Below are 14,144 nucleotides of genomic sequence, written 5' to 3'. Positions count from 1 at the left end.
GTAAACCCCAGGCCTTTGCAAGGCTCCCTCCCACAATCTATCACTGGGAAGTCCCTACGATTTCCCCAGCGGCCACACTCCGCGCACCCCTGCTCAGGCCCCAGGTCCCAGGCTCCAGCTGCCCAAAGCTGCTTGGAGGACGGCGGGCTTGGCTTTTCCCATCGCATTGCTGTGGTCTTTCCCAGCCTCTCACTCGCAGCCATATTGGAGATGCTGTTGAAAGCAAAAGGCAGGGCTGGGCCAGGAAGCCCAGGGCATCAGGGTGAAAGTGGAAGCACCATATACACCATCTGCGGGAGCACACGCTTCACAGGTGGCAGGCAGAGACACACCATCTGCTGAGCCATCTTCGGGGAGCGAGCAGTCACGGCTATATTTTTAGGACAGATTTCCTCCCTCCCACCTGCAGCCGCCTGTACAGCCTTTCGGCTCTCTCTCTAACAAGTCCTTTCCTTTCCCCAGGGCTTGCACCCCGCGGGTCAGCAGCGTCAGGGCAAACAGAAGCCCAGGATGGTGGAGAAGGCAGGAGCCAAGACACACTAGAGATGGGAGAAGCCAGGACCACTTAAGAAAGTCAGGGGGCTCCAGATTGCAAAGACTTCTGGGGGATTTTTTCCCAGTTCTCCAGCTGAGAGATGGGCGAGGTGTAGCGGAGACCTGTAGCTGCGTGAGGGCTGCAGTCCAGAGGGTGCACGACTGAGGCGTGTTAGAGGTGTGCCAGCAGGCCCAGGGCATGGTGCCAGGCCATGGCGCCAGGCCAGGTCTGATCAGGTCAGTTCTCAGGCCCTCTGGAAGTCCCTCCTACGAGTTCAAGATGAGAACAGCCGCAGACACCCACCTGCCCAGCCCGCTGTACGTAGAACCGACAGGCCCAGCACCGAGTTCCTACTCCCGCCTGCAGTCCCTGACCCCACCCCGCATGGGAAAAGGAGAACTCGTCACACCAGCCTGGCCGCTGCTGCGGCTGCTACTGCGCTGGCCCTGCTCGCGGAGTGGGGAAGTGAAGCCAGCGCGAAGGGGAAGTTGTTGGAAAGTCAGACCGGAATGGGTGACAGGGAAGACAGAGCTGGGCTTGGTCACAGATGGTTCCTGTTGGGGGAAGAACAAGGGTTCAGCTGCCCAGTCCTCCTCCCCTGCTGCATTATCACCAGCAGGCAGCTGTTTGCCTTCCCCTCTCACCATGGGACACAACTCCCCCTCCACATCAACCCTGGCTGTCACATGAGCACCCAGCGCCCCTTGCAAGGCACGCTCCAGAGCGGGCTGGACAGCAGTAAGTCAGAGAGACTCAGGGCAGGTGCCCTAGGGACAGGTAACCAGCAGCCGCCAGCCGGCATTTTCTGTTAAGCAACCAGCAGGAGAGGCCGGAGCTCTCCAGCCTGCCTCTCCTCTTGTGTGGATTTCTTGTGGGGATTTCCTCTCCCCTGCAAAGTGGCTGAGAGCATGCGAGAGAGACATTCACCCTCCATAGCCCCTTGACGCAGCTAGCCTTCATCAGAGAGCTCAGGTAGAGCTTTGGAAGGATCCTCTCCAGCAGTGCTGGCAGCAGAGGGCCTGGCACTGCAGAGGGCATTTCTGGAGCCCACCACCACACAGTTCAGCTGGCACTGCAAGCAACCGGCTGGGCTTTAATGGCTGGAGGCTCTTCCAAGCTGGAAAACCGACCTTCAGCCTCCACTTGCCATGGCGCCTGGGGAAGCGGCTCCAGGAGAACTGGCCAAGGTAAGGACACAAGGTCTCTGGATGGGAGGTGAAACAAGCCAATCCTGGACAGGCAGGTGGTAGCAGTTACAGCTGCCAGCCTGTCCGCTTTGTTTACACGCGCAATGAGGGCTGAGATGTTGACTCATCCCATATATCAAACAGGATTTCAGTGCAGTAGAGCAGCCCGTAACTAGCCAGACAGGTGTTCATCGCAGGGAAAGCCCTGGGCACAAACAAGCCCTTGCACTTACTGGGTGGCAAACACAGACAGATTCGGTGCAAGGGCCCCACAGCAGGTGGGAGATGCACTTGTTTTCCAAAGGCGGGAGCTTAATGTCAGCTTGACTTGGTGACTAGGCAAAGCCAATGGCACCTCGGACAAACAAACCAGATAGACCGGGGGAGCAGAGCCCCGGGGAGCTGCCAGACTGGTTCATACAGCAGCAGGACTGTCACCTGTCCCAGAGTATTAGGAGGAGGCAGCCAGGTTGGGAGCAGAGAGATGTTTGACTGCATTTCTGGTCTCCAATCTGTGAGCAACACAGGACAATGGAGGGATTTTGCTACAGAGCTGGAGGAAGGTGCATCCTGAGTTGGCAGTGTCTGCTTTGCAATTAACATTTCCATAATGACTAATCAGGCTCGTTCATGTTTTATTTACAGGTTTTAAATCCTGAATTTACTCGGTGCTTTCTTTAATTATCAGGTCACTTGCTCATGTGTAATCCTGAATCTTGTTTTATTTTTCCACTCTAATTCCCCGGCAGCCATTCTGGGCCAGATTCTGAGCTCACTTACCCCAGAGAGTCTCGCTGGCTCCACCAAAGTCACCCTGGCGTAATGGAAATCAAGATCTGGCCCCGCCTGCACCAGTCCCTGAGGTGTGTGGGTATCATTGCGGCTATCAGTGCTCCTAATGAGCTGTCAATTACTGCTCCACGTCAGGGATACAGCTCAGAGGGGCTGCAGGAGCTGGAGTTAAAGCCGTTCCCTTGTGGATCCATCTAGTCTCCGTAATGCATTTTCCCCAGACACCCTCATTCCTAGGGTTGCTACAGAGTTGATAATGTTCTGCTAGGGGAGGCAGTGGAGATGGGAAGGAAACAGGGCAGCCCAGCATGGGGATAGCACCGCATGGTCGTGCGGGGATCCGAGGCCTGAGTGGCAAGCAAGTGGGGTCAGTGGGGCCACGTGGTTGGGCTCTGGAGGGCAATGCTCCTACCACTCCCAGCCAGCAGGAGGGTCTCCGCCCTGCAGAGCTTTCGAGGATGCTGGGGGGAGCCCATAGAAAGGCCCTGCTGTCCCCGCAAGCAAAGGGAGGAAGGGTGCAGGGCTTCATGAGGTCCAGCCCACTAACCCAGTGCACATGTAAGTGTAGGAGCTGCTGGGCCCATCCCAAGTGATTCCAGAGGGTTAGAATCATGGAACTGTCGGGCTGGAAGGACCACAAGAACTCATCTAGTCCAGTGGTGTGCACTGAGGCAGGGCCAAGTAAACCCAGACTGTTCTTGACAGGGGTTTGTCCCACCTGTTCTTACAATCCTCCAAGGACAGGGTTTCACTCCCCTGGGCGTTAAGAAGCTTTTTCTAATATCTCACCTCAGTCTCCCATGCGGCAGATTAGCCCATCACGTCTCCTGCCTTCAGTGGCCATGGAGAACAGTTGACCCCGTCCTCTTTAGAGCAGCCCTTCACCGATTTGAGGACTGTCATCAGGTCCCTGCTCAGTCTTTCCTCAGAACTAAACATACCCAGGGTTTTTTAGAAAACCTGAGCTAGGAGGAATGGTTAAACCTTTTCTCATTTCTCTTCTGGACTCTCTCCCATTTGTCCACATCTTTGCTCAAGTGGGGCGCCCAGAACTGGACACAGGACTCCAGCTGAGGCCTCCCCAGTGCCGAGTAGAGCGGGACCATCACCTCCCATGTCTTACATACAACATGCCTGGTAATACACCCCAGAACGATAGTAGCCTTTGTTGCAACAGCATCATGGTTTTGACTTATAGTCCACGTGTGACCCACTCTCACCCCCAAATCCTTTTCAGCAGCTCTGCTGCCTTGCCTGTTATTCCCCAGCCGGTAACTGTGCATTTGAATTGGGGGCCTGTCCCTGGTGCTGTGTGTCTGCACCAGCACCTGGCAGCACGATTTTAAAGGTGAATACACACGAGGAACCAGGCTGCCTAGAAGCCAGGGGATCCCTGACACACACAGAGAGTATTCCGGAGACACAGCTCCCAGCCTCCACCCCAGTGCTGCCCAAAGGCCTGCTCCCACAGTCAGGTGGGGCTCAGCACCTCTCAGAATTAGGTCCTGAGGCACGTGGGGACACACCCCATGAGGCTTCCCACATCACTGTACAGCCCTGCACAGAACCACACCAGGTAACATGGGCAGAGCGGTTCCGTCCCAGTAAAACGGCAGTGCGTCAGAGAATCCAAGCTGGAGTGATGCCCAGCGGCAAGACCTCAGCAGATCACACGGTTCGTACCTACGAGCTGCTGCTGCTGGAAATATCTTGACCCTTTCTCTGAGGATGCCATCCCAGAAGCAGGGCTGTGCACCCTATGGCCTGCCCCCCCAACTAGCATGGGCAGGAGCTGGGCGTGCGCATGGAGGGCAGCAAGAACATTTCATTGTTTAGAACACTTTCCATCCTCAGAGGGCTAGAAAACATTTCCTAGCTCATTCTCGCAGCCCTCTGGGAGCGAGGCAGGCACCATCAGCCCCAGGTTCCAGAGAGGCGCAGTGACTTAGCCAGGGCCACAGAGAGTGTCTGTGTCAAAGGCAGGATGAGAACTCAGGAGACCCCTGGCTCCCAGTCCTGTGTTCTCACCTCACCTCTCCTAAGAGCAGAGCTGGCAGGAGTGAGCTGTAGCTCACGAAAGCTGATGCTCAAATAAATTTATTAGTCTCTAAGGTGCCACAAGTCCTCCTTTTCTTTTTGCTGTTCTTAGTAAGTCACTTTTGGAATCATGAGCATCTGTGGGTTTTATTTACTGGCCTAAGGATACTGGGTCTCTGCTTTCTTTTCAATATTCTTCTCTGAGACCCATAAAGTTGATCAACCAAAAACTTAAAAACCCAACTGGGATCGCATACAAACTGGACTTACTCTTTCCCCAGCAGCAGATGGATTTTCCCAGCCGCAGTCATAGGCACCAGCAACCCATATACAGTGGCACTCCTATAAGAGGAGGAACAAAAGGGGAAGTTAACCAGACCTGCTGATGCTGTTTCGGGGATTTGGACATCGGCTGTCTTAGAGGCAGTTTGGCTGGTTCCCCTTTAAAGCGTGGACTCTCCAGCTTTTGCCCTGGCATTCAGAGCAGCCCAGCAACAGGGTCTGTTTTTCAGGCAGAAATAATCCAGCAGCTGAGCTGATTTACAAGGTAAATAGGAGCAGCCGGAGACCCTGTCTCCACCAGCCTTCTCTTGTTAAGGTCCCCCAGCAGTACAAGCCCACCACAGCCCTGGCAAAGGCAAGAAGCTGTAGCTTGACTGTCCAGGGACATGTAACCACTACATCATCATCTTAACCCTGGCTCCGAACAGGGTTAAGAAACACGGGACTCAGAGGGCTGGCAGCCGGCCTCCACTAGAGCTCCCCTCCCCTCGTTCTTACCAGGGGAGTGCGGAAGGGAAATTGCCGTGAAGAAATCATGCTGCAGACTCAGCGTGAAGGTCCAGCAGCTGCACCTGAAACCAGCTGCGTGTAGCAGAGATTCACCTGGCTATCAGGGGAGCAATACTGCCCTTGAGAGCAGACTGTACAGCACAGGCATGTCTGACCCAAGTCAGCCCCAGCACCAGGGTTTCTTTGACAAGCAACATGGGAGAGCCAGAGAAAGAGATCTCCCCCTTCCAGCTGGGAGAGGCTTATAGCAGGTCTTATTGACTCACCAGAAAGCCTCCATCATACCCAGGACCACTCCAGGTGGATATCAATGCAGAGAGCAAAACTTCGCCACTACACCTGGTCACCCATCACACCCCCATACTGGGTAAGGGGGAGAAAGCCTTACCTTTGCCCTTAGTCCTCTCAGCAGAGTGGAGAGTGAATAATAGCGCAGCTGTGGGCATTTGGGGCAACCATAACTCACACACACAAGAACACCCACAGGTGCCCTCCCAGCTGATGCTCTCTCCAGTTTAAAGCCCTCAGCCAGTGGCCCATAAACACTACAGCTCCCCAGGAATTCAGAGGATGCCGGCCCTGGGGAACTAGCTGTTTTAGGGAGTTCCCCGAGTTTCCTCGGAGAGCCTACCTGGGCTAGCAGGCCCCAATTCCATCTCCTTACTCCGCCCAGTGCAGCTGTGGGAGACAGGGGTCAGGGTTAACTCTTTGTTTGCTGGGATTAACAGGGGCCAGGAGTAAACCCTTTGCCTTCTGGGATTAACAGGGGCCAGGAGTTAACCTTTTGCCTGCTGGGATTAACAGGGCCCAGGGATTAACCCTTTGTTTGCTGGGATTAACAGCAGCCAGGGATTAACCCTTTGCCTTCTGGGATTAACAGGGCCCAGGGATTAACCCTTTGCTTGCTGGGATTAACAGGGGCCAGGAGTTAACCCTTTGCTTACAGAGATTAAAAAGGGTCAGAAGTAAACCCTTTGCCTGCTGGGATTAACAGGGGCCAGGAGTTAACCCTTTGCCGACTGGGATTCAGTTAGGGCCACTGCTTCTGCTCAGAGAATCACAGGCTCTGGTTTCCCACAATGAGTGCCATGCCCGCTATGGATCATATCCTGCCATGGGACTTTGCTGTTTCTTTGCTCTTTGATTTCAGTGGGAGCTCTGCCCAGGGGCCAAGGGGAGACCATGGCCCAGTAGGGAAAGGCAGAGGATGAATGGATAATGCATCCTGATGGCGATGCTAGAGTAAAGGTGGGGAAGGGGAGTGTCCCATCCTGAGCCCTTTCTTGGGAGGATCTCTTCCCAGATGTTAAATGTGGGGTGATGGCAGGATCTCTCCAGCGGAAATGATTATCATTTATACCGTGGGATTTCCCACCATGTGCAATGCGAGGCACTTTCTAATTGCCTCGCAGACTCGGTCCCAGCCTTGGGACACTTACATTTGGCAAACAAAGAACAGAGGAAGCGACTGTAACCTCTGAGCAGCGTCTGTTCAGGTTCTTAGAATCTGCCCATCACCATGGTATCTGAGTGGTCTGGGTGACAGCTGGCACACATTTTGGTAGTGCCATTTTTATGGGTTTATTGCATAACAGCTGCCCTCCTGCCTGGTGTTTGTCATCATCTATCTAATCTGTCCGTCTGTCCTACTGGAGGGTTTCCTGTAGTGCCCCAGCCTGGCATAACTGAAGCTGACTCAGGTTCTTGCCAGCTCCGCAGCAGAGGTGGGGTTCAAGAAGGATCTGAATGTGCGGAGGAGAGTTCCCATCTCCTTGTAAAGATGAAGTCTGGCCCCGTGGTTAGGTGCTGGTCTGGGGCTCAGGAGACCTGGCTTGGATTCTGTGCTCTGCCGTACGTTCCATGTGTGACTTTGGGCAAATCCCTCAGCGTCAGTTCCCCATCTGTACAACCAGACCTGCCCTGCCGCCCGGGGCGTTGTGAGGAAAGCGTGATGGGTACTCCAGCAATGGGAGCTATAGAAGGACCTTCAATTGTTTATAGGGGGCTGAGATATCAGGGTCTGGATCTGAGTGTTGCTGAAGATGGAGGATGCAGAGCTCAGCTCTCTAATAACAACACATGGTCAGTCTCTCCCGGTCACCCCGCCATTGCCCTGCGGCATGGAGAATTCTTTCCCTACCAGCGGTGGGCGGTGCCATAAACACAGGGTCTCCATGCAGTAAGCTCTGGAGCTTGGTTCATTGCTGGGTGGCTGCTCATTTGCACACATTATTGACCGGAAGGGCGATCCAAGGGGAGCTCTGGCAGCTGTCAGGGGTGATACACCGTTCAGCTGCTGGCAGGAGCAGTGTTTATTTTATTGGCAGGGTATCTCTGCAAACTTCCTGATTTCCTTGCCGTGAGGAAGAGAGCGATAATGCTGGCTGGTCCATGGCCCACCCTTCGCTCTGGTTTCAGTTATCTCAGAGGAGCACTGGAGCAGGGAGGGGCGGGGAGAAAGGAAATGAAATCAAACAGAGAGGGCACGGTTTTCTGCTATTGATAACAAGCCCTGCTTAGCCTGGGAACTTGGAAATAGGGCAAGGTGATCACAGCCAGCCAGCAACATCCCCTGCTTCCCATGATGCATGTGTTCCCAGTAATTAACAACAATAATACCTACCATCTAGCCTCATAGGTACACGTGGGACCTGCCAGAGAGACTAAGGACAAACTCTCCGCAGTCAGGAACTTACAGGGCTGTGTCCAGACCAGGGGTTTTTGGCCACAATTTCCCACTTTAGTCAACACGGCTCCGTTGGTGATAGCTATGATTGGACTCGCGTGTAGACAAGGCTTCTGTCACAACTCAAACCATCCTGTTATCTAACACTGCAGATAACAGGCCTAAAATGCCAGTGGCCACTCAGCCATCTGTCTACACCAGTGCAGCCAGCATTGCTGCCAATGAGGGAGCTGCATCAGTCTTAGCAACAGTGGGGAACTTTGGCCCCAAATCCCGAGCATAGGCACAGCATCACTTAGCCACTCCGCAGAGGAAAGGGACGAACGGGGCAGGCGAGGGAAGGCGGAAGGCTTGCACAGAAGAAGGTGATGGGGTTGCTTGTTTCAGAAGGGTAAATTTCATGCAGTGTGCACTGAATGAGGCAGGGTCCTGTCGACAGTATAGGCTGGGAACGTGTAATTAAAGTCTGTTTCACAATGCATATATGCAAGAGGCCTGCCTTCAGGTTGCACGGCCAGCATCAATTCTGGCATTTCCTATCTGCACACTGCATGACTTTGCAACCTTAACATTTTTCACACAGACGTTTTTGTGCAATTTCCTATGTTTGTCACACAGCCGAAATTCCATCCTGTGGAACCCGACTGCACCCCCCACCCATGGGTCACCAGCACCTTTACAGCCACGCCACTTGAGCTACCAGAGGAACCGGCAGCAGCAGTAGGCTGCTATTTGCCAGGTGCACCAGCCACTGGAGGGGAACAAGACCCACACTTTGACCGTGGGTTTCACACAGAGAGGCTGACCACAGGGGAAGGGGGGGCCTCAGGAATGCTGGGTTCCATTCCAGGTTCTGGAGGGGAGTGGGGCCTAGTAGTTAAAGACCCTTCTGCCCCTGTCCCCTTTCCCCTGACCTACTCTTGCCCCTGGAGACTTTCCGTGTGCCCACGGGCTCCTATCCGCCCCCAGATCCTGTCCCCCATCTGCTTCTATTCACTCTCACCCTCCTCCGCTCTCTGTCGCTCGCCCCCCCCCCCACAGCTGCTATCTGCCCCCCCGTCCCTGGGTCTCAACTCTGTCCCCTTTCCCCCCAGCTCCTGCCCCCCGCCTCACCTCCACTCCTCACCCCAAAGAACTTATACCCTCACACCTGAGTCAGGTCACTAGGGGGCCTCCCTCCTGTGCCCTGTGAGCTGAGCTGGGTCTCAGGCCAATTTTGAGCGGACCAATGTCCCCATCAGAACCTGCCTATGGACCACTGGTGTCAACCGGGCCCTCTGGCTGGCAGGCTGCACAGAGTGCCCAGGGATGGGAGGACGGCTTGTGGTTAAGGCCCTGGGCTTGCTCCCAGGTGATGCGGGTCTATTCCTGGTTCTGCCACAGACCCCCGGTGTGCCTGTGGCCAACCCACTTTAGCTCTCTGTGCACTGTCAGTCCTCCACCTGCACCCTGGGCCCTGAGCCAGAGGGGCTCCCCGAGGCAGAGGGGCATTAGCTGCGGCACTTGGGCAACGCCGAGTCCTGCGAGGTGCTAGGAGACCGGCTGTGCCCTTGCCCTGACAGCGTTACCGTTCCACAGCGGGTGTCAGCTGGGCCCATCCCCCAAGGCAATCTCTGCCGTCCCCTCCCACTGCCACGTCTCACTGGTCGAGGGGTCTGTGTCCTGCCCGGCCAGCAACACAACTGAGCTGGGTTTGTCTCGCCCGGTCCATCCTCAGACTGGCAGGAGTCTGGAATGGTTCAGTCCAATGGTGGACATGGAAAAGTAAGGGGAGAGCAGGGGCTGGGGAGGGGGCAATTCCCATGCTCCTGTGGAGATTTGGGAGAGAGGGGGAATGTCGGGCTGCAGGGCTGCACAGAGGTTTGCGGGGGTTAGGGGCAAAATCTGAAACTGAGGCTCCTCCACCCTTCCAAAAACATGATTGGGGGGGTGGGTTGTGCCCCCAGGGGGTGTGACACAGAGGAGGTCAGGCCCTGCCCCTGGGAAGTGGGAGACCGTGGGGGTGGGTTGCCGAGTGAGACCCACCCTGAGTGGTGCTGTGCCCCCGTACACTGCTCTGCCACTCACTCAAATTTGGCTGCCCTCCCCGCCCCCGCTGGTCATCCAGCTCTGGTCATGTGACGCTGGGATGAGAGCAGCCAATGGCCAAAGTGGGGAGCCCGCTAGCCCCATGGGATGGGTACTGCTGCTGCTCAGTGAGTGCAGGACGGGTTTGCCCTCCAACACCCACCCTGGGGCAGAACCCGACTCCCCCCTAGTCATACCCTCTGTCCCCCCACTTTCAGTGGCACTCTGCAGCCCCTGTTTGTTCCGTGGCTTGGGGGGCCTGCGGCCCGTTGCCCCCCTCCCACCCAGGAGCGCAGTGTATCCAGGGTCTGGGGCAGGCAACAGGCATCATGCCCACTGAGGAAGTGCCACCCAGCGTCAAGGCCTGGTGTAGAGGTCGCAGTGGGGCCTTTGGGGTTTCCACGGGACAGGTTAGCTCTCGTTAGAGCTGGAGGGATGGGCAGGCCAGCGAGTGGAGTGGCAGTAATAGGGTGGAATGGTGGCATGGAACGGGCACAGCTTGGCTGGCCCAAGGTCGTGCAGCTCATCGGGGTCAGCACCAGGAGTAAAACTCCAGCAGTCCTGGGTCCCGGCTCTGTGCCCATTAGCAGCGTGGCGGTGTCCCCCGGCGGGAGGGTCAGCTCCGTGCTCACGGCTGGGTGGATTGTGGGGAGAGTCAAAGGGCTGGCCTCAGGAGGAGGGGAGGTAGGCGGCCATCCTGAGCGAAGGCATCCCTGGATGCAGCAATAGACCTGCTACGCTGGCAGCTGCCCATTCTCTCTTTGGGCCCAGAGGACAGCTCTCAGAGGGAGCCAGCGGCAGCAGCCTGGAGGGCAGCATATCCAGTTAGAGTGACTCTGAGAGACCTATTGCAATGGTTTCGTTAGTTTCACTGTAGGCTTTGATTTAGCTTCATTTTCCACCTGGTCCTTACCCTGGCGGCATGGGACTCCTCTCTTGCAAACTGCCCTCAGAGCTGGTGTAAGCGGGCAGGGAGCAAGCGAGCTCCCTGCCCATTAAGCTGGCTCTTGCGCACCGGCTGATAAAGCTGTCTGCAGCTCTGGGCGAGTGGCAGGGCTGAAGCAGGCTGTGCGGGACTGACTTCTGTTAATTCACATTGATTTTTTTGCAGGGACCGGAGGTGTTGGAAGTGCAATGCAAGCTAATTAAATTCCCATCATTAAAGAGCCTTATGCAGCCAGTTCCACCCTGTCAAATTGGGAGCACTGGCAAGCAGCCTGCTAGGGGGTTGTTATTTGGCCAAGCGGAAGGGGAGAGCGTTAACCCTTCCACAACCTAATTGCACAGACAGCTTGCTCCTGGTGGGGAGAAACAGGGCAGGAACCCAAGGTCACATGGTGTTAGCTGGAAGCAATCAGTAAGGGAAACTATTCAACTTTCTAGTGCCCTGATCAGTTAGACCAGGGCCCACCCTGAGGAGGAGCAGCCTGGCCTCACACAAGAGCTTGTGACCTAGATCAAACTATCACACACTCTGTTGCACTCTGGCCCTAGTAGACATTACCTCAAAGGCCCAATCCTCCAGTGCCCTGCACTAGATGTAGTCATTACATTAGTGTGAAGTCCATGCCAAATGGGTGCACAGTGCTACTGAGTGCAAATGGTGGAGTTTCATGTGCCCTTTGCATGGGAGTAGATGACCGCACTAAGTGTGGGGCAGCAGACACCCAGCCTTCCTGCTGTCTAACTCACCCTGTTTCCAGAGCCCATTTTCCCTTGCAATTCGCTCTCGGCGCAGGCAAGAAAAGCTCAGGGCAGCTGGGGACAGATGCCATTGCACCTGGTCACCTTTTAAAATCCCTCCGGGGTCTCTACACGTTTTGTCACCCAAATGCTGGTGCCCAGGGCAGCCTCCCTGATCCCCGCAGAGCATCAGCTTTGTCCCAGCCCTAGCGTTGTTTGTTCTATGCACTGCCTTCCCCGCATAGCTACAAGGAATTGGTGTGCAGCGCACACTTGACATTGCACTGCATTTCCAACACCTCCTGGAAAACCTGCCTCCCACTGCTACTTCGTGGCTAGTTCTCTGAAAACATTTGCAGTCCAACAAGCTAAGAGAATCATAGAAGATGAGGGTTGGAAGGGACCTCAGGAGGTATCTAGTCCAACCCCCTGCTCAAAGCAGGCCCAATCCCCAACTAAATCATCCCAGCCAGGGCTTTGTCAAGCCGGGCCTTAAAAACCTCTAAGGATGGAGATTCCAACACCTCCCTAGGTAACCCATTCCAGTGCTTCACCACCCTCCTAGTGAACTAGTGTTTCCTAATATCCAACCTAGACCTCACCCACTGCAAATGTTAGCAAAAGGATAGATAATAAGACAGAAAAGATCATAATGCCGCTATATAAATCCGTGGTACGCCCACACTCTGAATACGACGTGCAGTTCTGCTCGCCCCATCTCAGAAAAGATAGAACTGGAAAAGGTGCAGAGAAGGCCAACAAAACTGATTGAGGGGGATGGAACAGCTTCCGTGCGAGCAAAGACTAAAAACACTGGGGCTGTTCAGTTTGGAAAAGAGACGGCTCAGGGGGGATATGACAGAGGTCTGTAAAATCATGTCTGGGATGGAGACAGTCAATCAGGAAGTGTTATTTACTCCTTCCCATAACACAAGAACCAGGGGTCACCCATGAAATTAACAGGCAGCAGGTTTAAAACAAAAGGAAGTACTTCACACAACGCACAGTCAACCTGTGGAACTCCTTGCCTGGAGACATTGTGAAAGCCAAAAGTATAACTGGATTCAAAAAAGAATCAGATAAGTTCATGGAGGATAGGTCCATTGATGGCTATTAGCCAAGATGGTCAGGGAGGCAACCTCATGCTCTGGGTATCCCTAAACCTCTGACTGGGACTGGACGACAGTTGATAATTGATAATTATCACTTGATAATTGTCCTGCTCTGTTTGTTCCCTCTGAAGTATCTGGTCCCAGCTGCCATCGGAAGGCAGGATACTGGGCTAGATGGACCATTGGTTTGACCCAGTATGGCCGTTCTTGTGTTCTTATGTTATGTACATCTGTGATGTGGTCAGACCTCAAAGTGTGATTTTGCTGAAGGGCATCGCATGGAAGGAGAAGATTCTGCCCTTGCATCAGAAGAGAAGACCAAGAGGGGCTGATGAAGTCTGGGTAAAATGTGGTGTGTGAGAGACAGAGATCCAGATGGGCCTGGCTGGAGAGCAGGGTATTGCTAATTCACTCGGGACCCTTGCTACAAAGGAGTTGATGTAGGATCCTCACATTCTTCCAGTCTCAACTAACTTCCCTGAGAATAGGTGCCAGGGAGTGGCCAGAGGTGCAGGCCCAGATCCCCAGAGATGATCCAAAGACCTTCTCTATGGGACATATTGGCAAGAGTGGAAAGGAGCTCCATTCTAGGGCCAGCAAGGCCTGATGAATTTCAATAGGGCTGCACAGAGTGGACTCTGGCCCTGGGAGAATGAACACTGGAAGCTCTTAGGGAATGGCTCTTGGAACAGAGATGGGGCAGCACATGGAAGGAGAGAGCTGGGTATGTTGCCCCAGTATTGAGGAAAGAGAGAGAGAGACCCCTGAGAGAAGAGAGCGATGTGTAGGCAAGTCGCTGGGGGCTGTGTTTGCAGTTCCACAGATTGGCTCGGATGTGAGGAAAAATACAGTCAGAAACTTTGGTAAAACGTGACAAAGGTTTGTTTGGCAATCCCACCTAACTCCAAATGGGCTTAGGGGATTTAGCTCACAAATTCACCTTTGGGCAGAGACCAAACCTGGAGAATTTCAGTTCCTCCAGGGGATATTTCAGAAAGTTGTGACTTGGTGAAATCAGTGGGGTTGGGATGGAAACTCTTCCGCAGCCCTGGCGCTAGCAGCAATGACCACTTACTGCCACTCTCGCTGCTTTAGTGTCCGTTTCACGGTAATTGGGTTTTTTCTTAAAGCTCCAGCTCCGGTAGTCATGGGATCACATGAGAATCTCATCTTTAACAAAGTTTCTACCTTCCTGGTGGCTGAGAAATGCTGGTAAACAGGACTCCCTAAAGGCCTAGAAACCAGGAGACTAA

At 54.5% G+C, this 14,144-nt stretch overlaps 1 protein-coding gene and 1 long non-coding RNA gene across 4 annotated transcripts in view; one reads left to right on the top strand and one right to left on the bottom strand.

Moving 5' to 3' along the window:
* LOC125620761 (uncharacterized) overlaps positions 1-14,144 on the bottom strand; it is a 78,070-nt gene that overhangs the window by 45,754 nt on the left and 18,172 nt on the right. The window contains exon 3 of the long non-coding RNA XR_012664612.1: positions 4,822-4,893. This is a non-coding gene — a long non-coding RNA (uncharacterized LOC125620761). The remainder of the gene's footprint in view (positions 1-4,821; positions 4,894-14,144) is intronic.
* The window catches only part of CBFA2T3 (CBFA2/RUNX1 partner transcriptional co-repressor 3), a 110,587-nt gene continuing 97,451 nt past the window's right edge, over positions 1,009-14,144 (top strand). Inside the window, exon 1 of one of the 3 annotated variants that reach the window (XM_048816869.2) lies at positions 1,009-1,722. In XM_048816869.2, the coding sequence (XP_048672826.1) occupies positions 1,632-1,722 (91 nt within the window). In that variant the 5' untranslated portion in view covers positions 1,009-1,631. The remainder of the gene's footprint in view (positions 1,723-14,144) is intronic. The other 2 variants (XM_048816872.2, XM_048816867.2) reach the window with 2 other exon arrangements.

Source organism: Caretta caretta, chromosome 12, assembly GCF_965140235.1.
Source record: "Caretta caretta isolate rCarCar2 chromosome 12, rCarCar1.hap1, whole genome shotgun sequence".
Taxonomy (NCBI): Eukaryota; Metazoa; Chordata; order Testudines; family Cheloniidae; genus Caretta; species Caretta caretta.
Note: the sequence above shows the minus strand (reverse complement) of the source record. Positions and strands in the feature narration are given on the sequence as shown.